Consider the following 23605-nt stretch of genomic DNA (forward strand, 5'->3'; position numbering starts at 1 on the left):
TTTCTCTCTGAAAACTCACTTTTGGAACCAGCCACTATGCTATGAGAAAATTCAAACTAGCCTATGAAAGAGGATCCACATGGGTTGGCCCACATGGAAATGAGCTGAGATCTCCAACCTTCATCCAGCATCAACTACCAGATGAGAGAGTGAATGAGCCTTCGTATGATTCTAGCTCCTAGCCTTTTAGTCTTCCTACTGAAGTCCCAAACATGGAGCAGAGACAAGCTGTCCCAGCAGCGCAGTGTTCAAATTTCTAACCACAGAATTTGTGAGCATAATTAGTAGTTATTTTACACTACTGAGTTTTGCAGTAATTTGTTTTACAGCCATAGTAACTGGTACAGGGCCATTTCTCCTATATTCAGAGTGGATGAGGATGTATTAGCGGAAAAGAACACGGTTCTTTTTAAGAGATAATTTTATATCTTCATGGTGTGGCTTGGATTCAACGAGTAATTTTTAAAGATATTTGTAGCTAATATTTTATTTGAAGTGCACAAAGAAGAGTAACCAGAGGACTGGTTATTTTAAAAACTGCTGAATAAAGTAGTTTTTCAGTGACCACTGAAAGGAGTCTCCTTTAGGTCCAATTAAATACCCCTTGAGTACTGTGATTTGACTGTGTCCCCAAAAAGCATATGTTGGGAACTTAATCCCCAATGCAGCAGTGTTATGCCAGTTACAAGAGGGCTCAAGGCTCTCTCTCACCTTCTCTTTACCCTTCCACCATGGGATATCACAGCAAAAAGTCCCTTACCTCCAGAACCATAAGCCAAGAAATTTCTGTTCATTATAAATTACCCAGTCTCAGGTAGTCTGTTATAGCAACACTAAACAGACTAGGACGTTGAGATTCTAGGTTGTTTTACGATTTGGAATGTTATCCAGACTGATAGACCAATCCAGAATATTGTCCTGTGTGCTTTTCGGAGATATTTCAACATGGCAATAAATAATTCTTCCGGTTTCACAAACACAGAATTGGTAAGGCCATGAAGAAATTAGGTGAAAGCGCTCAGTACTTTAAATAGATCTAACAAAGTTTGGAAAATGAATGATCCTGAGTAAATGAAGATTTTATGATAAAAATTAAGATGCTTGACAAATTATCAAAATTTTTTATAAATTTCAAAATGTATGTAATTTTCAAATCTCATATATTATTACTAATTTTGTTTTCCCCTATTCAGATTGATTATATGTGTGTACCATAAAAATAAAGGCAACCTGCTTGTACCATAAAAATAAAGGCAACCTGCTATCTATCATTTACTGATGCAGACCTCTTTTTCATGTGATATTGTATTTTATTAATAGATAATGTAAAATTTAAAGAGTACCATCATTCATGTACTGAGTATGTTGAAAAATAACTTGCAGTTTCTTTTAATTGTTTTCTGTCATTTGCACACGTTATTTTTGACGGCAGAGTATCATTTGACTTCTGAAAATTTTGAAAATACCTTTAGTTTTTTGGAACAATTGCTAAAATAGTAATTGTCTCTTCTATTTTTGTTCTTTATTCAGTAAATTCAGCAAACATTTAATCAGCTGCACCATGTGCCAGGTACTGTGCTAGCCCTTGGAAATACAGAAGTAAATACATCAGAATCCCTGCGTTTCTAGGTTTTTCTTAGGGAGCTTATATTTTGGTGGGGTATGGAACTGACAATCAAGTATGATATTTTGGGATAGTAAACAGCATAAGGAAGGAGCAGGGTAATAAATTAGTGATGCAGATGAAGAGCTGGGGTGCTCTTTTAGATAAAGTGAGTGAGATCAGGCCTCAGAGATGAACTGAATTGACACTTAAAAAGACGACTTGAATGTAGACAGTGTGATCAGTCATGCAGCCATTTTGAAGATGGAAGTTCCTTATAGAGGGCACACCAAATACAAAGCCTGACTGATAAAGAAGAGAACCTTTGAGAAATGGCTGGAGTTAAATGAGCAAACGGAATACCCTTACAAGATGAAGTAAAAAAAGTGATGGCCCACAAGGAAAGTGAAAAATGTGATTGAGATGGAGGGGTGAATATCTCTATCAAATATTGCTAATGTGTCTAGTAAAATGTGGAGATACAATGGAGCAGTCGTTAATTCATGTAGTATCTTATTATCTCACATTGAAAGGACTCTCAAAAAATTGTAATTTAATGCCTAAAAGGGATTACTGTATTTAAAGTCATAGCAATTATTTTTAGTTTTTAAATATCTATATACATTTCAGAGAAGTAAATAGATGACAGCTAAGTTTTATGCATAAGCTATATTACAAGGTTAAAATGGGAGAGACAGAGGGATGAATACAAAAGTTTAAGGAAAGAGAAGGAATGATATAAAATTTTCTAGGTTTCAGAGAATATGTTTATATATTTTTAAAATAGGTGATGGTTAGGCATACATAGGTTATACCAAAAAGAGTAACTGTTCTAGTTATTATGTCAACAAGCATTGTACACAGGAAACTCCATCTTTTATAACTAGGAAGCTTATGATAAAGTTTTAGATGGCAACTTAAAAATATGTGAGGGTCATACAAGACCAAATATTTGAAGACCACTGAATTAAACCAATTTGAGAACAGTATCAAGGATTTGTAATATATTGGTTTATAGTTTTCTCTATTTCGTATGATGTATTGTACCTCTAACTTTTATCAACCATGAAGAAAATGGGTATCATTGGCCATTGGTCCAGGAAAATAATATTAAGATGGATCAGTATAAGGTCTGTTTGAACCCGTTTCAAAACATCAAAAAGTTCTATGTCTGAAATCAGTAGCATAGCCATAGTTAGAACATGTAAGTGTCTAGATCCAAAGTCTGACTTCATACTTCTACAGGTATTTTAGTGGCATCCCAGTTGCAGTGTACACTTGGATAACTTTTTTTAAAAAGAAAATTATTCTCCCTTCACCCTTATTAATATTACTCTCTAACTTCAGTACATTAGAAATGATGCTTGGTAAAGATTGGTAACATAAAACATTTCAAGTAACTTTTACCAGATTTTATTCTGAACTTTGTTCTCACCTATAAAACATATGTGGGAGATGGGCCGGGCATGGTGTCTCACGCTTGTAATCCCAGCACTTTGGGAGGCCAAAGCAGGTGGATCACGAGGTCAGGAGACTGAGACCATCCTGGCTAACACGATGAAACCCGTCTCTACTAAAAAATACAGAAATTTAGCCAGGCGTGGTGGTGGGCACCCATAGTCCCAGCTACTCGGGAGGCTGAGGCAGGATAATGGCATGAACCTGGGAGGCGTAGCTTGCAGTGAGCCGAGATCGAGCCATTGCATTCCAGCCTGGGCAACAGAGCAAGACTCCATCTCAAAAAAAACGCAAAACACAACAACAACAACAACAACAAACCGTATGTGGGAAATGGAAAGTTTTATCTATTGAAATAACATTTTAGAATGCAGATAATGGCAAAGGGACCATTTCTATAGGAATTGTTCACAACAATTTGCTTGTTTGGGATAACTAAAACTCAAATATAGTAGGCCAATGTTAGTTGACATGAAAAGAGAATGACTGAAATAGAAACAAAAGTTGCAGTAGCTTTTATGCCAGCCTCATAGATTCCACAGAGTTATGGCATTAACTTACAAAATTTCTATCTAAAGTGCTACCAATTGTGCTTTGTAAATGCCCCTACAGGTTGTAAATGAAAAGGACAGAAAAATCATTGGCCTTTTCTTGCTTTCGTTTGTTTAACATCACTGCATTGTCTCATTTTATTGAAAAACCTAGCATTAAACTATAGCATGACCTAGAAATACGTTTCATCATAGAGAAATATAGTATACAATTAGGAGTATGGGATTTTAAATCAGATTTTCTGGATTAAAACCAAGCTTTGTTTTTTATTGGATGTGTACATTTAGACAAGTACTTTCACCTCTCTGGGCCAGTTTGTTCTTCTGTATAATGGAGATACTGCCTACTTAATTTATGATTGTTATGAGAAATAAATGAGTTAACACGTGTAAGGTGCTTAGAACACTGCTTGGGATATAAGAAATTCACTTTCAGCATTAGCTTTTAATGCTTTTATTATCATTGGGATGAATTTTCCTAAATGTATGATTTTGATCAGAATGTCTTTGGTTCTAGTAATTCTTAAAGTATTTATTAATTTCAATACCTTTTTGTTCCAGAAGTGATTGTGGCAACTCAAAAAATATATACTGTTAAAACTGGTGAACAGAAAATGAGCATCAAAATATTGAGACTGAAACTGATATTCAGTATAAATATATATGCCATAAGATCCTGCCTATCAAAATTGTTTTGCAGAACCAGCTTGTTCTGGGGAAAAACTACTATTGTATTTTATCCGTGATATTTATAATTTTAAGTTGATTAGGAACCTTACATTTTTGTCACAACCAGAGTTAAATTTGTTGTTTTGGCAAAATTTCATTGCTGTAGTTTAAAATCCATCCCCATAATATATTTTTAACATTTTTAGGTGCTGTTTTTTTTCTTTTTCACTATTCTAGCTATAACTGCAAATGCTCTACATAGCAGAGAAAAAAAAAAAAGAGGAGGCACTTGCCCATGCAAGTTAAACAAATTTTCTTTCATACATATATGTTCAGGTGATAAGCATAGCTTGATCATTACAATTTTCTTTACTCTTCATAGACTCTTAAGGTATTATAGGAAATTCTTTTCCATTGGTTGTTTTCCAGTCTTCACATTAAAATTTCCAACTTTTTCATAAATTTTAGTGTCATTCACTTACTATTTTGAGCTTGTTCTCAACTTTTCAAGTTGATCATCTAAAAACTAAATTTTTGTTTTTGTTGTAACAGATATACACAGTGTAAAGTTGGTACCTTTATCATTTAGGATTTATATTTGCCTCCTTGTACCATAAACTAGAAATAACAACAGCATAAGCAAGTTCAGAAGTAAACAGTTGAGAGCTAGTACAGAAGCTAAACAAAGTCATAAAAGGATTCAGAATCATTCTGTCTTTGTACTTTTTCTATTGTTAGCACTGACTTACATCATTAAGGCTACAAAAATGACTGCCGGAGCTCCAGCAAAGATATTTGTGATGATTGGGGGAAGAAAAAGAAATTCAAGGAACAGAAGGGGAAAAGAACAAATGTCTGTCCCACTTTTAGGGAGCACTGTTGATGATCTTGCCCAGTAACTGCCACTCATTTCTTGGCTATTTCCATCTGGGAGGAAGTCTTGGGAATAATGGCCTGCATGCATGCGTATTGTTCCTAAAATTAAATGGGAGCTCTATTGGTAAAGAAGAGTACATATTAGAGAGGCAACTGGCAGGTTTTACCATAATCCCTAACTTCTCATATCTTCTTTTTGATAGGTATTTAGTGGGGTTTTTCAACATCTATTTGAGAAGGTGCTATTGCCATTTTTAGGCAATAACATCCAAGTTTAGCTTTCTTAACCGAAAGCAAATCTCCTTTACTTGTTTACAAGAAGTAGGGATGTTGGGATTTTCTTACCTTCTTAGATCTAGGTGGGAGGCAGCAGTGATTTTAAAAGTACTGACAAAGAGGGCGTTTTCCCGCTTTGTTCCCTCAGTAGGATAAATCTATTTTTAAATGTGCCAGATAGATGGTATTATTTGTTTGTTTGTTTGTTTGTTTGTTTAAGACTTCAGTGATCCATCACTGTAAAATCCTGAATGATGAGGAAGAGCAGCTCTTTTTATGTAAAAAAAGAGAAAAATGTCTGTTCACAGTAACTTTCATTTAATTAAGTGGTGCTTTGTTACCTTGGTTTAATTTTGAATACCAAAGAATTAGAATTCCTAGTGGGAATCAGGCAGCTTTCACTTGTGTACTTAGCCAGTTTTATCAGTAGTGGAAATATGAAAGTAAGTAGGCAAAGATTGTACCAGCCTAGCAGGTAGCACAAGGTGAGATTTGTACTCCACATTGTCTTTATGCGTGTTTCTCCTTTATTTCATCATGAACCTAGAAAATAGTAAGTAGTCTGTTGTTTTCATATATAGCCACTGAGGTTACATATTCTTTAAGGCAATGATTTTTTATATGATGTATTTAATGTGCCAGGTTTTTTAAATGCTTCTGTTGCATTTTCAGGGAACCATTTGTATATTGCTATAAAGAAATTTTTCCGAATCTACTGTTTATTAAGAGAAGATAATTACATGGTTTAATGACTGCATCTACAGGGCTTTTGGCACCTTAACAGGTTTTTGCATTAGTGTAATGCAGTGCAAGAAACTCCTGCATATTTACAGCAAAACAGATATTGTGCCAAGGCCTCTAGCCATAACTGAAGTTCTTATCTGAGAAGACAGTGTAGTATTGTGGTTTAAAGAATAGATTTGAGTGTCATATGCACCTGAATTTCACTCCTAGCCCTGCTACTTGGGCACATCATAACCTCGCTAAGCCTTAGTGGCTTCATTCATATAGTTATCAAGAGAATAAAAATTTGATAATACATTGTAGATATCTCCAATGGTACTCTGTCCTTATTAATCCCCTGCCCTTGACTCTGGGCTGGACTGAGTGAGATTGGGCTATAAAAAGATTATGGCTTCTGTCTTATGTGCTCTCTCACTGTCATGTTGCACTCTTGCTTTCTTTCATATTCTCTTGGATTGCTTACTTTGGGGGAAACCAGCTGCCATCTCATTAGGCAGGCTTCTGGAGAGGCTCACATGGGCTACATTGGAGCTGGATGTTTTGAGGCCTGTCAACAGCTACTGAGTGGGTTTGGAAGGAGATCCTTCCCCAGTTGAACTTTGAGATGACTAGAGTTCCAGCCTACAACTTGATTACAACTTCAGTAAAGGACATGACCCAGAGGCACTCCCGTAACAGTGCCCAGTTTCTTGACCTGTAGAAACTGTGAGATGATAAATATTTGTTGCTTTTCATTTTAAGCCCCCAGCTTTTGGGATGCTTTGTTACACAGCCACAGATAACTAATACAGCACATAAAGAGGTCACCTGTGCATAGCAGGGAGCAAGTACTACCAATCAAGAAGTATTAAGAGTATTCTTAAAACAAGAAAAGGTCAGACTTAATCTAGCATTAAAGGATTATTTGTAATGTAATATAAAGTAAGTTTCCATATGTGTGTGCAAAGAACTCAAGAATAAGACTTGTGGACAGTCTCTTGCTTGTTTCTGTAGATTGAAACACATAAGGTGAAATATCGATCATTTGAGAATTTAAAGATAGTATAGGAAGACAAGAACTTAAAGGTCATCTAATTCTTCTGCTAAGATTAGGTTTAAATTGTTAAAGGTCAAAACAAAAGGAAGGATACATAGTATTTGACAGATACTGTTCTTTAGATTGAAACAATAGGATTCCTAAAATCTGTAAAAGTTGAATTGATAAAAATACAACAGAAGTTGTGTTTGTTACTTGAGCAGTAACCTGAATGATATATTTGGGATCTCTATGTTCATTTAGTTTAGAAAAGACTATCCAACAGATTGTAATATTTTTATTATATCATGATCTTGAAAAAAAGATATAGGTAAAGGTTTTTCATTGTTTTGGAGCATGTAATCAAATTATGTTAAAAAACTTTATGTGGCCTGTCATATTAAAATAAGTTAGCCTGCCTTGCCAGAATCAATTCATCTTATATTTGAGATAAAGTATTTATTTACCATTTAACTCTATAATGTGGAACATATTTATTAATATTTTATATATTAATAAATATAACCTTATGGATCAGAGCCCTAAGATAGGATTTCTGTGCAACTACTATACAATATTATCCACCTTTGCTTTTCTCTGAAATTCTAAATCTATGGCTTTTGTTTTTTAAGTTGTTTTTGAAATTTTTAGATTTTCTTTGGAAGCTGTCGGAAACAGTTGTTACCAGAATTACTTTCTTTTCAAATTCATTAAACTTTACATATGGAAAGTTATAGTAGATTCTGTCCAGATGATTTCTTGAAGAGAAAAAGTGAGTATTTCCATTTCCCAGTGGATTTGGATTATATGGTAGTTTGGGATAAAAAGGCAGAACTATGCAAATATGTAGAACTTACTTTAGATGACTCAAAACAGAGAATTTACTTACCAGGCATCTTAAAGCAAAACAAAGCAATTGTTATTTAGTTGTGGCCAATAGGGTTTAAGACTCTTTATACCCGTTTTTCATGCTCTAAAAGAGCATCTGTAATTCATCTTTTGCATGCTGGGAAGTTACACAGCTTCTTTATATGTTGACATTTTTGAACTATCTAAATAGATAGATGTGGAATATACTCTAAATTAGTCAAGAAATATTCTCAAAGAATAGGAGACATGAACTCTGAATTGGAAGTCTTCATGGAATGTGAATGATGACTTTGAATGTTCTGGTGAAGAGGTTAGGCCTAAATTTTCTGAAGTTCAGAATTGAGGCACCCAGCATTGCCTTAGTTCAAACCACTGCCCAGATTATGTTGAATATTTTGGAATCTGAATTATTCTTAACATGTGTTTTATGTAAAACTGTTATCCTGAAATTGGTTGAGTCTCTTTCAGTTATTCTGAGTTCATAGAAAGTGAACATTTTTAATCCTCCATTTCCCAAACTTACTTAGCTTAAAGGTATTTTTTTTATTTTTAATAAGCAGAACACTTGCTGTACAGAAATGGCATTTTGTGAAACACATTGTAAGAAACAGTACTCTAATATGGACCTTAACAATCTGGAAAAGAACTGTTTCCTAGGGCTACTGTGGCAATTTACAACAAACTGAGGGGCTTGAAACAAGATAAATTTATTTTCTCACAATTCTGGGGCTCAGAAGCCCAAAATCAAGATGTCAGCGGAGCCATGCTCTCGAAGGCTCTAAGGAAAAGTCTGTTTCGTGCTTCTGTCTTAGCTTCTGGTGATTCGGCTTCCATCTTCACATAGACCTCTCCTTGGTATCTGTGTCTCTTTTTTTTTTTTGAGAGAGAGAGAGGGAGTCTTGCTCTGTAGCCCAGAGCTGGAGTGCGGTGGCGCCATCTCGGCTCACCGCAAGCTCTGCCTCCCGGGTTCACGCCATTCTCCTGCCTCAGCCTCCCGAGCAGCTGGGACTGCAGGCGCCCGCCACTACGCCCTGCTAAATTTTTTGTATTTTTAGTAGAGACGGGGTTTCACCTGTTAGCCAGGATGGTCTCGATCTCCTGACCTCGTGATCCGCCCGTCTCGTCCTCCCAAAGTGCTGGGATTACAGGCGTGAGCTACCACGCCCGGCCTCTGTTTCTCTTCTTATCAAGACACTAGTGATTGGATTTAAGACCTACCCTAATCCGGTAAGAGCCCATCTCAATTTACATCTTAATTACATCAGCAAAAACCCTATTTCCAAATAAGATCACATTCACAAGTGTGGGGGTAGGACTTGAACATATCTTTTTGGGGGACACAAATTGAACCCATTACAATAATTATCTGTTGAATCGAATATCCCACTGTTATAAGATCATGTGCTAGGAAGCTTGTGTAACCCGCCTTATTTTCTTGTGTTCATTCTATTTTGTTTTGCTTTAGGCTTTTAGCAGCTTGAAGCCATGGTTTTCAGTTTCTGTTTCTAGTGATAAGCAGAAAAGAGCAATGAGGAAGGGACTTTACTGGCCCAACCAGAAATAGAAACTAAGAACCCATGACTGTATTATCTTCCTTGGACATCCCTGAGTGTCCCAGGACTTAGTCCTGTAACCTTTTCTCTTTTATCCACATTCATTCCCTAAATATTTTATCTGTGCTTTAAATGTCTTCTATATGCAGATGACTTCCACGTTTTTATTTCAAGGCCTGATATCTCCCCTGAACTGCAGACCTTATATCTGATATCTCTAACATGTCTGATAGGTTTTGACAAATTTATCATGTCTAAAACAAAACAGTTTTCCTCTGGCCAACTCACTCCAACTCTAGTCTATCATATCTCAGGATAGGGAACTATTATTCAAAGAATCACCATTTATTTCTCTTTTCCTTTCATCTCTACTTCCAATCTATCAGCAACTCAAGTTGGTCCTGTCTTAAAATCCTAAACCTGAACTGTTCTTAAATCACTACTAACAACAGTCTGGTCAAATTTATATCTTTTCCAGACTAAATGTCTGCTAGATGGCTTTTCCTCTTTCACTTTTGCCCCACTACAGTGTGTTTTCCACATAATAACTTGTATGATATTTTTCAAACACAGAGCATGGTCATACTCCTGCTGAAAACTCTCCAGTGTCTTCCCATCAAACTGCAAACCTTTAGGGCCCTTTATGCTCTGGCTTCCAGCTACTTCTCTGATCTCCTCCCCTACTAGTCTCCTCGCTAATTTTGCTCCAGTCTTAATGGATTTCTTACCAGTTCTCCATCAAACCAAGTCTGAAACCCCCCTTTTCGAGTTTTTCCTTGTGATTTCAGCTACCTTGAGAATTTCTTTCCCCATGTTTTTAGATAGCTCCCTTGTCTCTTTTCAAGTCTCTTAATTACCACCTTCTCTAAGTGGTCTTCTCTAGTCACTTTACCCATGAGTGGATTTGCTGAATATCCATCCTAGCTTTTTGGAAAAATGAAATGATTTTTAAGCATTAATTTAAAATATGTAGGAGTGTAAGTTGGAAAAGTAACATTGATAAAGGTAAATGTAACATGTTCACATTTCTTGGTATATTTTGTTGGTAGAAGCTCAAAACATTGAAAGTGCATTAGTACGTGTATTTGACACACAGGCACAGACACACATACACACACACATATATATATATTTATTATTATACTTTAAATTCTAGGGTACATGTGCACAACACGCAGGTTTATTGCATATGTATACATGTGCCATGTTGGTGTGCTGCACCCATTAACTCGTCATTTACATTAGGTATATCTCCTAATGCTATCCCTCCCCGCTCCCGCCTCCCTCCATCCCACAACAGGCCCCGGTGTGTGATGTTCCCCTTCCTGTGTCCAAGTGTTCTCTTTGTTCAGTTCCCACCTATGAGTGAGAACATGTGATATTTGGATTTTTGTCCTTGCGATAGTTTGCTGAGAATGATGGTTTCCAGCTTTGTCCATGTCCCTATAAAGGACATGAACTCATCCTTTTTTATGGTTGCATAGTATTCCATGGTATATATGTGCCATATTTTCTTAATCCAGTCTGTCATTGATGGACATTTGGGTTGGTTCCAAGTCTTTGATATCGTGAATAGTGCTACAGTAAACATACGTGTGCATGTGTCTTTATAGCAGCATGATTTATGATCCTTTGGGTATATACCCTATAAAGAGATTGCTGGATCAAACGGTATTTCTAGTTCTAGATCCTTGAGGAATCACCACACTGTCTTCCACAATGGTTGAACTAGTTTACAGTCCCACCAACAGTGTAAGAGTGTTCCTATTTCTCCACATCCTCTCCAGCACCTGTTGTTTCCTGACTTTTTAATGATCGCTATTCTAACTGGTGTGAGATGGTATCTCATTGTGGTTTTGATTTGCATTTCTCTGATGGCAAGTAATGATGAGCATTTTTTCATGTGTTTGTTGGCTGAATAAATGTTTTCCTTTGAGACGTGTCTGTTCATATCCTTTGCCCCCTTTTTTAGGGGGTTGTTTTTTTCTTGTAAATTTGTTTGAGTTATTTGTAGATTCTGGATATTAGCCCTTTGTCAGATGAGTAGCTTGCAAAAAATTTTTCCCATTCTGTAGGTTGCCTGTTCACTCTGATGGTAGTTTCTTTTGCTGTGCAGAAGGTCTTTAGTTTAATTAGATCCCATTTGTCAATTTTGACTTTTGTTGCCGTTGTTTTTGGTGTTTTAGAGATGAAGTCCTTGCCAGTGCCTATGTTCTGAATAGTATTGCCTAGGTTTTCTTCTAGGGTTTTTATGGTTTTAGGTCTAACATTTAAGTCTTTAATCCATCTTGAATTAATTTTTGTAGAAGGTGTAAGGCAGGGATCCAATTTCAGCTTTCTACATATGGCTAGCCAGTTTTCCCAGCACCATGTATTAAATAGGGAATCATTTCCCCATTTCTTGTTTTTGTCAGATTTGTCAAAGATCAGATGGTTGTAGATGTGTGGTGTTATTTCTGAGGGCTCTGTTCTGTTCCATTGGTCTATATCTCTGTTTTGGTACCACTACCATGCTGTTTTGGTTACTGTAACCTTGTAGTATAGTTTGAAGTCAGTTAGCATGATGCCTCCAGCTTTGATCTTTTGGCTTAGGATTGACTTGGCAATGCGGACTCTTTTTTGGTTCCATATGAACTTTAAAGTAGTTTTTTCCAATTTGGTGAAGAAAGTCATTGGTAGCTTGATGGGGATGGCATTGAACCTGTAAATTACCTTGGGCAATGTGGCCATTTTCATGATATTGATTCTTCGTATCCATGAGCGTAGAATATTCTTCCATTTTTTTGTCCTCTTTTATTTCCTTGAGCAGTGGTTTGTAGTTCTCCTTGAAGGGGTCCTTCACATCTCTTGTAAATTGGATTCCTAGGTCTTTTATTCTCTTTGAAGCAATTGTGAGTGGGAGTTCACTCATGATTTGGCTCTCTATTTGCCTGTTACTGGTGTACAAGAATGCTTGTGATTTTTGCACATTGATTTTGTATCCTGAGACTTTGCTGAAGTTGCTTATCAGCTTAAGGAGACTTTGGGCTGGGATGATGGGGTTTTCTAGATACACAATCATGTCATCTGCAAACAGGGACAATTTGACTTCCTCTTTTCCTAATTGAATACCCTTTATTTCTTTCTCCTGCCTGATTGCCCTGGCCAGAACTTCCAACACTGTTGAATAGGAGTGGAGAGAGAGAGCATCCCCGTCTTGTGCCAGTTTTCAAAGGGAATGCTTCCAGTTTTTGCCCATTCAGTATGATATTGGCTGTGGGTTTGTCATAAGTAGGTCTTATTATTTTGAGATACGTCCCATCAATACCTAATTTATTGATAGATTTTAGCATGAAGGGCTGTTGAATTTTGTCAAAGGCCTTTTCTGCATCTATTGAGATAATCCTGTGGTTTTGTCTTTGGTTCTGTTTATATGCTGTATTAGGTTTATTGATTTGTGTATGTTGAACCAGCCTTGCATCCCAGGGGTGAAGCCCACTTGATCATGGTGGATAAGCTTTTTGATATGCTGCTGGATTCAGTTTGAAAGTATTTTGTTGAGGATTTTTACATCGATGTTCATCAGGGATATCGGTCTAAAATTATCTTTTTTTGTTGTGTCACTGCCAGGCTTTGGTATCAGGATGATGCTGGCCTCATAAAATGAGTTAGGGAGATTTCCCTCTTTTTCTATTGATTGGAATAGTTTCAGAAGGAATAGTACTAGCTCCTCCTTGTACCTCTGGTAGAATTCGGCTGTGAATCCATCTGGTCCTGGACTTTTTTTGTTGGTAAGCTACCAATTATTGCCTCAGTTTCAGAGTCTGTTATTGGTCTATTCAGAAATTCGACTTCTTCCTGGTTTAATCTTGGGAGGGTGTATGTGTCCTGGAATTTATCCATTTCTTCTAGGTTTTCTAGTTTATTTGCATAGAGTTGTTTATCGTATTCTCCGATGGTAGTTTGTATTTCTGTGGGGTCAGTGGTGATATCCCCTTTATCATTTTTTAATGTGTCTATTTGATTCTTCTTTCTTTTCTTCTTTATTAGTCTTGCTAGTGGCCTATCAATTTTGTTGATCTTTTCAAAAAACCAGCTCCTGGATTCATTGAATTTTTTGAAAGGATTTTTGTGTCTCTATCTTCTTCAGTTCTGCTCTGATCTTAGTTATTTCTTGCCTTCTGCTAGCTTTTAAATGTGTTTGCTCTTGCTTCTCTAGTTATTTTAATTGTGATGTTAGTGTGTCAATTTTAGATCTTTCCTGCTTTCTCCTGTGGGCATTTAGTGCTATAAATTTCCCTCTACACACTGCTTTAAATGTGTCCCAGAGATTCTGGTATGTTATGTCTTTGTTCTCATTGGTTTCAAAGAACATCTTTATTTCTGCCTTCTTTTCGTTATGTACCCAGTAGTCATTCAGGAGCAGGTTCTTCAGTTTCCATGTAGTTGAGCGGTTTTGAGTGAGTTTCTTAATCCTGAGTTCTAGTTTGATTGCACTGTGATCTGAGAGACAGTTTGTTATAATTTCTGTTCTTTTACATTTGCTGAGGAGTGCTTTACTTCAAACTATGTGGTCAGTTTTTGAGTAAGTGTGATGTGGTGCTGAGAAAAATGTATATTCTGTTGATTTGGGGTGGAGAGTTCTGTAGATGTCTATTAGGTCCACTTGGTGCAGAGCTAAGTTCAATTCCTGCATATCCTTGTTAACTTCCTGTCTCGTTGATCTGTCTAATGTTGACAGTGGGGTGTTAAAGTCTCCCATTATTATTGTGTGGGAGTCTAAGTCTCTTTGTGGGTCTCTAAGGACTTGCCTTATGAATCTGGGTGCTCCTGTTTGGGGTGAATATATATTCAGGATGGTTAGCTCTTCTTGTTGAATTGATCCCTTTACCATTATGTAATGGCCTTCTTTGTCTCTTTTGATCTTTGTTGGTTTAAAGTCTGTTTTATCAGAGACCAGGATTGCAACTCCTGCCTTTTTGTTGTTTTCCATTTGCTTGGTAGATCTTCCTCCATCCCTTTATTTTGAGCCCACATGAGATGGGTCTCCTGAATACAGCACACTGATGGATCTTGACTCTTTATCCAATTTGCCAGTCTGTGTCTTTTAATGGGACATTTCGCCCATTTACATTTAAAGTTAATATTGTTATGTGTGAATTTGATCCTGTCATTATGATGTTAGCTGGTTATTTTGCTCATTAGTTGAGGCAATTTCTTCCTAGCATCGATGGTCTTTACATTTTGGCATGTTTTTGTAGTGGCTGGTACCAGTTGTTCCTTTCCATGTTTAGTTCTTCCTTCAGGGTCTCTTGTAGAACAGGCCTGGTGGTGACAAAATCTCAGCATTTGCTTGTCTGTAAAGGATTTTATTTCTCCTTCACTTATGAAAATAAGTTTTTCTGGATATGAAATTTTGGGTTGAAAATTCTTTTAAGATTGTCGAACATTGGCCCCTACTCTCTTCTGGGTTGTAGAGTTTCTGCCGAGTGATCCACTGTTAGTCTGATGGGCTTCCCTTTGTGGGTAACCTGCCCTTTCTCTCTGGCTGCCCTTAACATTTTTTCCTTCATTTCAACTTTGGTGAATCTGACAATTATGTGTCTTGGAGTTGCTCTTCTCGAGCAGTATCTTTGTGGTGTTCTCTGTATTTTCTGAATTTGAATGTTGGCCTGCCTTGCTAGGTTGGGGAAGTTCTCCTGGATGATGTCCTGCAGAGTGTTTTCCAACTTGGTTCCATTCTCCCTGTCACTTTCAGGTACACCAATCAGACGTAAATTTGGTCTTTCCACATAGTCCCATATTTCTTGGAGGCTTTGTTTATTTCTTTTTACTCTTTTTTCTCTAACCTTCTCTTTTCCTTTCATTTCATTCATTTGATTTTCAGTCACTGATACCCTTTCTTCCAGTTGATTGAATCAGCTATTGAAGCTTGTGCATTCGTCATATAGTTCTCATGCCATGGTTTTCAGCTCCATCAGGTCATTTAAGGACTTGTCTACCCTGGTTATTCTAGTTAGCCATTCGTCAACTCTTTTTTCAAGGTTTTTAGTTTCTTTGCACTGGGTTCGTAGTTCCTCCTTTAGCTCTGAGAAGTTTGATCGACTGAAGCCTTCTTCTCTCAACTTGTCAAAGTCATTCTCTGTCCAGCATTGTCCCGTTGCTGGTGAGGAACTGCATTCCTTTGGAGGGGGAGAGGCGCTCTGATTTTTAGAATTTTCAGCTTTTCTGCTCTGTTTGTTCCCCATCTTTGTAGTTTTATCTACCTTTGGTCTTTGATGATGGTGACGTACAGATGGGGTTTTGGTGTGGATGTCCTTTCACTTTGTTAGTTTTCCTTCTAACAGTCAAGACCCTCAGCTGCAGGTCTGTTGGAGATTGCTTGAGGTCCACTCCAGATGCTGTTTGCCTGGGTATCAGCAGCGGAGGCTGCAGAGCAGCAAATATTGCTAACAGCAAATGTTGCTGCCTGATTGTTCCTCTGGAAGTTTCGTCTCAGAGGGGTACCTGGCCATTTGTGGTGTCAGTCTGCCTCTACTGGAGGGTGCCTCAACTCCATGCTGGGAGAACACTACTCTCTTCAATGCTGTCAGATAGGGACATTTATGTCTGCAGAAGTTTCTGCTGCCTTTTGTTTGGCTATGCCCTGCCCCCAGAGGTGGAGTCTACAGAGGCAGGCAGGCCTCCTTGAGCTGCGGTAGGCTCCACCCAGTTTGAGCTTCCTTACCTACTCAAGCCTCAGCAATGGCAGGCGCCCCTCCACCAGCCTTGCTGCCATCTTCCAGTTCAATCTCAGACTCCTGTGCTAGCAGTGAGCAAGGCGCCGTGGGCGTGGGACCCTCCAAGCCAGGCACGGGATATAATCTCCTGGTGTGTCATTTGCTAAGACTGTTGGAAAAGCGCAGTATTAGGGTGGGAGTGACCCGATTTTCCAGGTGTCGTCTGTCACAGCTTTGCTCCCTGATCCCTTGCGCTTCCCGAGTGAGGCGATGCCTCGCCCTGCTTCGACTCACACTCGGTGTGCTGCACCCACTGTCCTGCACCCCTGTCCGACAAGCCCCAGTGAGATGAACCTGGTACCTCAGTTGGAAATGCAGAAATCACCCATCTTCTGTGTCACTCATGCTGGGAGCTGTAAACTGGAGCTGTTCCTATTCGGCCATCTTGGAACCGCCCCCACATATGTATATTTCAAAACAATGAATCAGATCTTTTTGGATGTGAATAGTCTTCTTAATAAACAGTCCAATTAAAATAAGCCAGATGTGTTTGTAAATGACTTTGAATGTTGCACTTTAGACCAATGTGAATTCACCATCGTATTGCATTTTAATGACTGGCAAATAAAAAGCTAAGGTCAAGAGATGTTTTATGTTTCTTTTACTTTTGCTATGGCATGAAACACTCATGGAAGGGTAAATCTAATACATGAAATTGTTAAAAAGACATCCTATTTCCCCCCGTAAGCTTAATAAAATTAAAAATTTTAATACGTAGTATGTTTCTAAAAGGCTTTCAGCAGTTATACCAGCAAACTGAAGCCTAGGTGTCTATTTCAGAAACAAGAATTTCCAGATTTTTTCAGATATCTATAAGAGCTAAATAGAAATTAAAGCAACAGAAAATGGAAGAGAAAACAAATCGGTTAAAGCTACACTATTATGAAGAGATTTTAAACCCCATATCAAAAATTCGCCACCACTACTCTGGACATAATTTTCACTACTATGTCACAGAATACAAATCTTTGATTCACTTTGAAATGAAAGCCACAAATACAGAACTAAGTCCCATGCCTTAAGGAGCAAAAATGTTGAATGTTTTGCCAAAATTCTTCTTGCCTCAATAAAGGATAATAAGGTCATGCCTAATAAAACAGTAACTGTTGAAATTCAGGAATTTGCCAAGAACATCAGTTTGATGTATTTGTTTCAAAGAGAAGAATTCAACGTCCTTGTAAGAGAAAGGTTATATGTGTTCCATCCCACAGCCATGATCTATGTACCATACCCAAGAAGGACCCACAAAAGTGGAAGCTCAGCTTTGTGATGGCCCAATCTCTATTTCTTTCCTCATACAGTATCAATATCGCCTTGTTGCATCTTAAAGTATTGTGCTCCTGTTTATTTAAAGAATTCTTACTTTCAGAGCGTTCTGGGGAGAGAGTGTTAAAGATGTGAAGTGAGCCTTGGCAGCTGCCTAAAACCAAAACCTTTATGCCTATCATCGTATAGTCAGTAATTCCATAGTGACATCTAATACAAGCAAGAGAAGTGTGTGGTATGTTTAAACAAATCTATCAAACTTTTTTTGTCCATATATATATATATCCTCTTAAAACATTACAGAAATACTCATTTTGAATGCACAAATTCAGATTATTGTTACTTAGCAGCCATCAGAGGTTGAATGCTTTTTACACAATGTGAAATTGTGCCATATTCCCTCAAAAGAAAAGTTTCTCATTTATCTAGCTTCTAAAAATTCTAAGATATTAAGTCATATTTGTTTTCAATGTATCTCCTGATTGTTCTGGGAGATTTGTGAAAGATTTTGAATTGTTAAAGCTAGCACGTATGTTACATGTACACAAGTTATGAAGCTTAATAGTAAAACAAACACCCATGAAGCCCCCTCTGAACGGAATTATGTATCTCATCCTGCCAGACTTCATCCTCCAAATACAACTCTCCTCAGTTCAGTTTTTATTGCATTGTTTACTTGCCTTAAAAAGGAATGGGTTTTTGCCTACTTATATGTCTCAAGATAATATACCGCTGAGTTCTGCTTACATTTTGTGCCTATGATAAAAGAGGTATGAGACTATCTGCAGTCTGGTCACTTCCTTCTTAAACTCAGTTTTCTTACAAATGCCCACTAATTTATATACTTCTGAAATATTTTATATTGGCAATATATGATATATTAAGGTTTATTATAAAGCTGTAATAATTAAAATGCATTACATTTGTGTAGAGATTGGTGAATTGTCCAAGGGAACAGGATGGAGAGCCTAAAGACAGGTTTGTGTATATATGGAAAGCTGATTTATAATTAGAGGTAGCATTGCAAACTACATATTCTTTGGCTCAATTTCCTCAGGCTATACTAGCACACGTATACAGAGGTCTGTGTTGAAGGATGTTCATTACAGCCTTAATTATAATAGCCAAATAGTGTGAACAATCTTAATGTCTGTGAATAGAATGCTTTAAAATATTAAAATGTCCGTTACATATATTATAACTATAAAATAAAAACTATGCAACTGTTTAAAAGAAAAAACAAAAACAGGAGACACTGATCCTCTCATAACACTGCAGTTGGAACTGATAATATACTCTCTGGAAAGCAATTTGACAATATGTATCACAATTTACAATATGCAGATGTGACACTGACAGATTTCAACACCTTGAACATCTTTTGAAGGGTGTGCACTCAGGTTGTAAATGTTATTGGTTGAAAAACAACAAAAAGTTAGAATAAACTTGCCTGCCTGTCAATGGGAGAGTAACTAAATAAATTATGAAATACAGTTAAGCAATTTTTTTAAATGTGATAGGGAAAGCTTCCAGTAATGGCAGTGTAATAAAGTGATTGTGTGGATCCTCTCAAACTTGATAATTATAAGAATTATAAGATGTGGACCACATATTTTTTAAAACCCATCTTTAAATGCTTAAAAACATCCAAAAGTAGACAGAAATCACTGGAGAATGGACTGGAACTGAGTATTGATGTATTCTTCTGTACTGTTTAATTTAGACCAAGTGCAAAATAATTTTAGAAGCTGAAAATACTTAGATTTCAATCTGTTTTACATATATTAAAATGAAACTTTTAAAACTATGACTTTTATCTCCCATATATCTTTTAGATTAGGTTAGCATGCTTTGGTTCTCAGCATTAAAAGTACATCTGTCATTTTCCAATAGATTGCCTTGATAATTGGGGTTATGTGTCTTGATTCATTCAATATCAGCAAATATTTATTGCTTGTCTAACATGTGCCAGACCCCACTCTAGATGCTAGGGATAAAGTAGTTAGCAAGACAGATAAGATTTCTGCGTACCTGGGACTTACGTTCTAAGATCTCTTTTGTTTAATAGTCTTGTAAGCATAAGGCATGTATTCACCTGAAGTTATCATCCAGTGGAGGAAGAAGGAAAAAAAAACTGTGAGGAGAAATGATAATCAGATATCTTATTTCTGTATATATAATAGAATCTCTGAATAATGGAATTGAAGGGATCCAGTATAGTTCAATTATTTTACAGGAGCATTTTGCTAAATATAGTGATTCTGTTTCATTAATTCTTAGAATATTTCAATATTTTAATCATCCAGTTTTTCAGCCATTTTGAGTATAGTAGATTATGGAAGTATAATTTAATAGAGAATTATTGTTTGGGTTTGTCTTTGTGGGGGATACAGGGACTTGTGAGAAGAATGTCAACTTTTTCATAAGTATGACAAGTATATTATGAAATGGAATTTATTTGTCTTTTAATTCCTCCATTGTTCTGTAACCTATAGGGAATGTGTTTTCCTAGTTTTGTTATTTTTACCCCATGGGCAAATTTTTTAGGGCCAAATGTTTGAAGCTTTTCTTCTTGTATTCAATAATCTTTACCATCCAGAGAATTCTTTATCATATATAATCCAAATGATTTCCCTTACTAACCCTCTTGTTTCGTTTACTATACGAGTTCGCTATTGAAATATTAAAACATCTAATAAAACACCTCTACCTTAGCCGAGGGACAAGAACAAAAATAGTTTCAACAATATCAAATATATATATATATATATATATATATATTTTTTTTTTTTTTTTTAAACAGAGTCTCACTCTGTCACCCAGACTGGAGTTCAGGGGCACAATCTTGGCTCACTGCAACCTCTGTCTCCTGGGTTCAAGAAATTATTTTGCCTCCACCTCTTAAGTAGTTGAGATTACAGGTTTGCACCACCATGCACAGCTAATTGTTTTATTTTTAGTAGAGACAGGGTTTCACCATGTTGGCCAGGCTGGTCTGAAACTCCTGACTTCAAATGAGCCTCCCACTTCAGCCTCCCAAAGTGCTAGGATTACAAGTGTGAGCCTCCACACCTGGCCTCAAATGTTTTTTGAAGCATACTTTTCCCCAGAACTTTCTCTAATTTCAGCAAATTGTTTATCTCCTCCACAGGGTTTATTTGTTCCACTAAACCCTATGCATGATGTGATTATGCTGTGTTTCTGTACTATGTATTTATTTTATTACTTGCATCTGTAATATATTTGTGGATGTTTGGTTGCACATATATATTAAGAACTGGCATTTTAATACTTTTTTATGTTTTCTGAAAGCATTCTGATCAAATGTATGGTATTTCTCTAATAACTGAATAACAACATCAGTTATAAAACCATAATGATTATCATCTCATCTTAGATGATTTAGGCCAGAAAGAGTGACTATACTGTCATTCAGTTTAAAGTACTATTTGATTTCCTAAATTGTCTCATCTAGAAAGTTTTTTCTAGTGGGCTTCAGTGACATAATATTCTTTATCCTTCAACTAAGTATTTTTTTTCTCTTTCTCTCTCTCTTTAAAAAATCAAACAGCTCGATCAAGTCATCCGCCAAAGAAGCCTGTCCAGTTTGGAACTGTTCCTCTCCTGTGCACAGAAACAGTTAAGTGCTTTAATAGCTACGGAACCAGTTGACATTGAATAAAAAGAACACAACAAGCAAACCCACACTGACATTGGATACATCATATTACACCTTCAAAATACATGCTCTGAATTATAAAGATGTGTTTGTTTTCTTTCTGAATCATGTAGAATTGATTTCCAGTTCAAGGATAAACCAAAACAATATTTAGAATTATCAAGTGATCTAATTTATTTTCTTTTGGTTTCTTCTTTACATTTACTTTTATTTTAGTAGTAGTAGTAGTAGCAGCAACAGAGTATGATACGACCCAAAAGCCATTGTAAAGTGCCACATTATCAAAATTAATTAAGTAAACTTTATAGCCTGTGGTAGTCTATTATATATTATTTTGCAAAAGTAGTAAATATATTATTGTTTCATGATGACTCTTGATGAGATGCTAGAATGTAATCATACATTTATCTTATCTTGAGGATAGAAATAGCATGGATTTCAACATCACCTGTTTATCTGTATAATTGGAAATAAAACACCAATATGATAGAGAATCATTCCGGCATTACCTAACCTCTTTTCTGCAGTTGGATCTATGTATTTTCATTGGTCTACTGAAAACAAACAATACAATTAAAAGCACTAAAGATTATTATATTAATTCACCTTTGATCTGATATATCACTTAAAGGAGTGTGTGTGATATATGCCTGTTTCCTATTTCTGCTCTTTAAAGGCACTTTGAATCAATGAAACCATTAGTCTGCAAATCAAATTGTGAACTTAATCCCTATTTTTAGGAATTCAGGTTCAAGTACAGGATATATGAAATCTTTTCCCAGTATTTCAGAATGTATTTAATTCACAGGCAGTATGCATCAATGCAAAATCATGAATATTTTTAATTCAAAACTAAAATGTCATTAATACGTGTGTATGCAAATGTTTTATCTTATTTTCTGAAATGCATCTACTTTCTTGGGCTTTGTACTTTTTTGAGATTTCTCAGTGTAATAAAAAGAGCTCCCAAACTTATTTGGTTGTTACTTTTTGTTTTTTTAATTTCTTTAAAATATATATATTTTTTTTTTTTACAATTTTTCTTTCTCAAGTTGAAATTTTCTATCCTAGGTAGTTTTATCACGCAACTCAAATATTTTAAGAACAAGATTAGCCTTCCTTATAGACCTGCTTGGCCTTCTAGCCCTGCTAAATTTTAATTGTAGATCCTTAGACAAGCTGTCTAACCAATTTGAGTCTCAGTTTTCTCATTTGTGAGGTAGAAAGAGTGATTTTTATAGGCTATTTAAAAAATTAATCTTGTAAAATACCCCATATAGTGCTTGCTGCTATAGCCTCCAATTTATAATAATTTCCCTTTCTCTAGAAATTAATCACAAAATACAGGTGTGGGTACCTACAAACAAGTGGCTAAAGCATAGCATTCTGCCCCTCTAACCTTGACTGACTGACCCACACGTGAAGACCTGACCCCACATGGGGCTCCTATGAAAAACCTTATGGTGACATCACTTCAACTTCCTTACCATAGGGAGACAGACATGGACCCCTATTTCTGAGGTTAGAGGTTACCCCAACCCTTTTTTCCTGAGTCTCAGATTCTGTGAGATACCAGAATATTCTTCCAATATGTTAGCACCACTTACTTTTTTCCCTTAAGCTAGCCAGAGCCAGTTTCTATTATGTGCAACCAGAAAAATATTAACCCAGGCAGTCAAGCACAGATCCCAGCAAGTAATCCCTGGATACTTGGCACTTGTTAGTTCCCCATTTCCTCTACCATACCAATTCACATCCAAAATGGGAACACTCTTTGATTTATTTTAGGGAATGTTAAAAATATAACTGAACCAAAGCCTCTATTGTCTAACAAAGCCAAGTAAATCACAGATACCCAAAACTATGAACAAACAGTGCCCTATTTAAAAGCTTTCTGTCACTCAGAATCTTGAGTAGAGGTTTAAACTCCGCTTTGCTGAATGCTGACTCACGTTCCATTTCAAAGTAGGTTTACTCAGTGATTGCTTTGAAATCAAAACCAGAACAATGTCCCTATGATTGGTGTTACTCTTCAGTGAGTCAGTTATCTATTATTATAACTTCTTTTTTTATCTGACAATTAAACTGAATGGAATCAGGAAATGTTCTCTATATTTAAAAGAGCAATACATCTGAATAAGTAAAACATGTGTGTATAAGCCTGGAAAATATTTATAAAACTCCAAGAGAAAAGGAGACTTGCATCAAAGCACTTTGCCTCTAGTCTTCTGGTTACATACCAGTAAACACTCTGCTGTATCTCCAAAGACTCCACCAACAAGAGGCA

General features: G+C 36.5%; 1 protein-coding gene across 12 annotated transcripts in view; it reads left to right on the forward strand.

Annotated features, from left to right (window-relative positions):
* The window catches only part of CCDC91 (coiled-coil domain containing 91), a 362694-nt gene extending 340401 nt beyond the window's left edge, over window positions 1–22293 (forward strand). For all 12 annotated transcript variants that reach the window (XM_007968045.3, XM_007968054.3, XM_037990234.2 and 9 more), the window contains one exon: window positions 21211–22293. In XM_007968045.3, coding sequence (XP_007966236.2) covers window positions 21211–21321 — 111 coding nt within the window. In that variant the 3' untranslated portion in view covers window positions 21322–22293. The remainder of the gene's footprint in view (window positions 1–21210) is intronic.
* The last annotated feature ends 1312 nt before the right edge of the window (window positions 22294–23605 follow it).

Source organism: Chlorocebus sabaeus, chromosome 11 (genome assembly GCF_047675955.1).
Source record: "Chlorocebus sabaeus isolate Y175 chromosome 11, mChlSab1.0.hap1, whole genome shotgun sequence".
Lineage (NCBI taxonomy): Eukaryota > Metazoa > Chordata > Mammalia > Primates > Cercopithecidae > Chlorocebus > Chlorocebus sabaeus.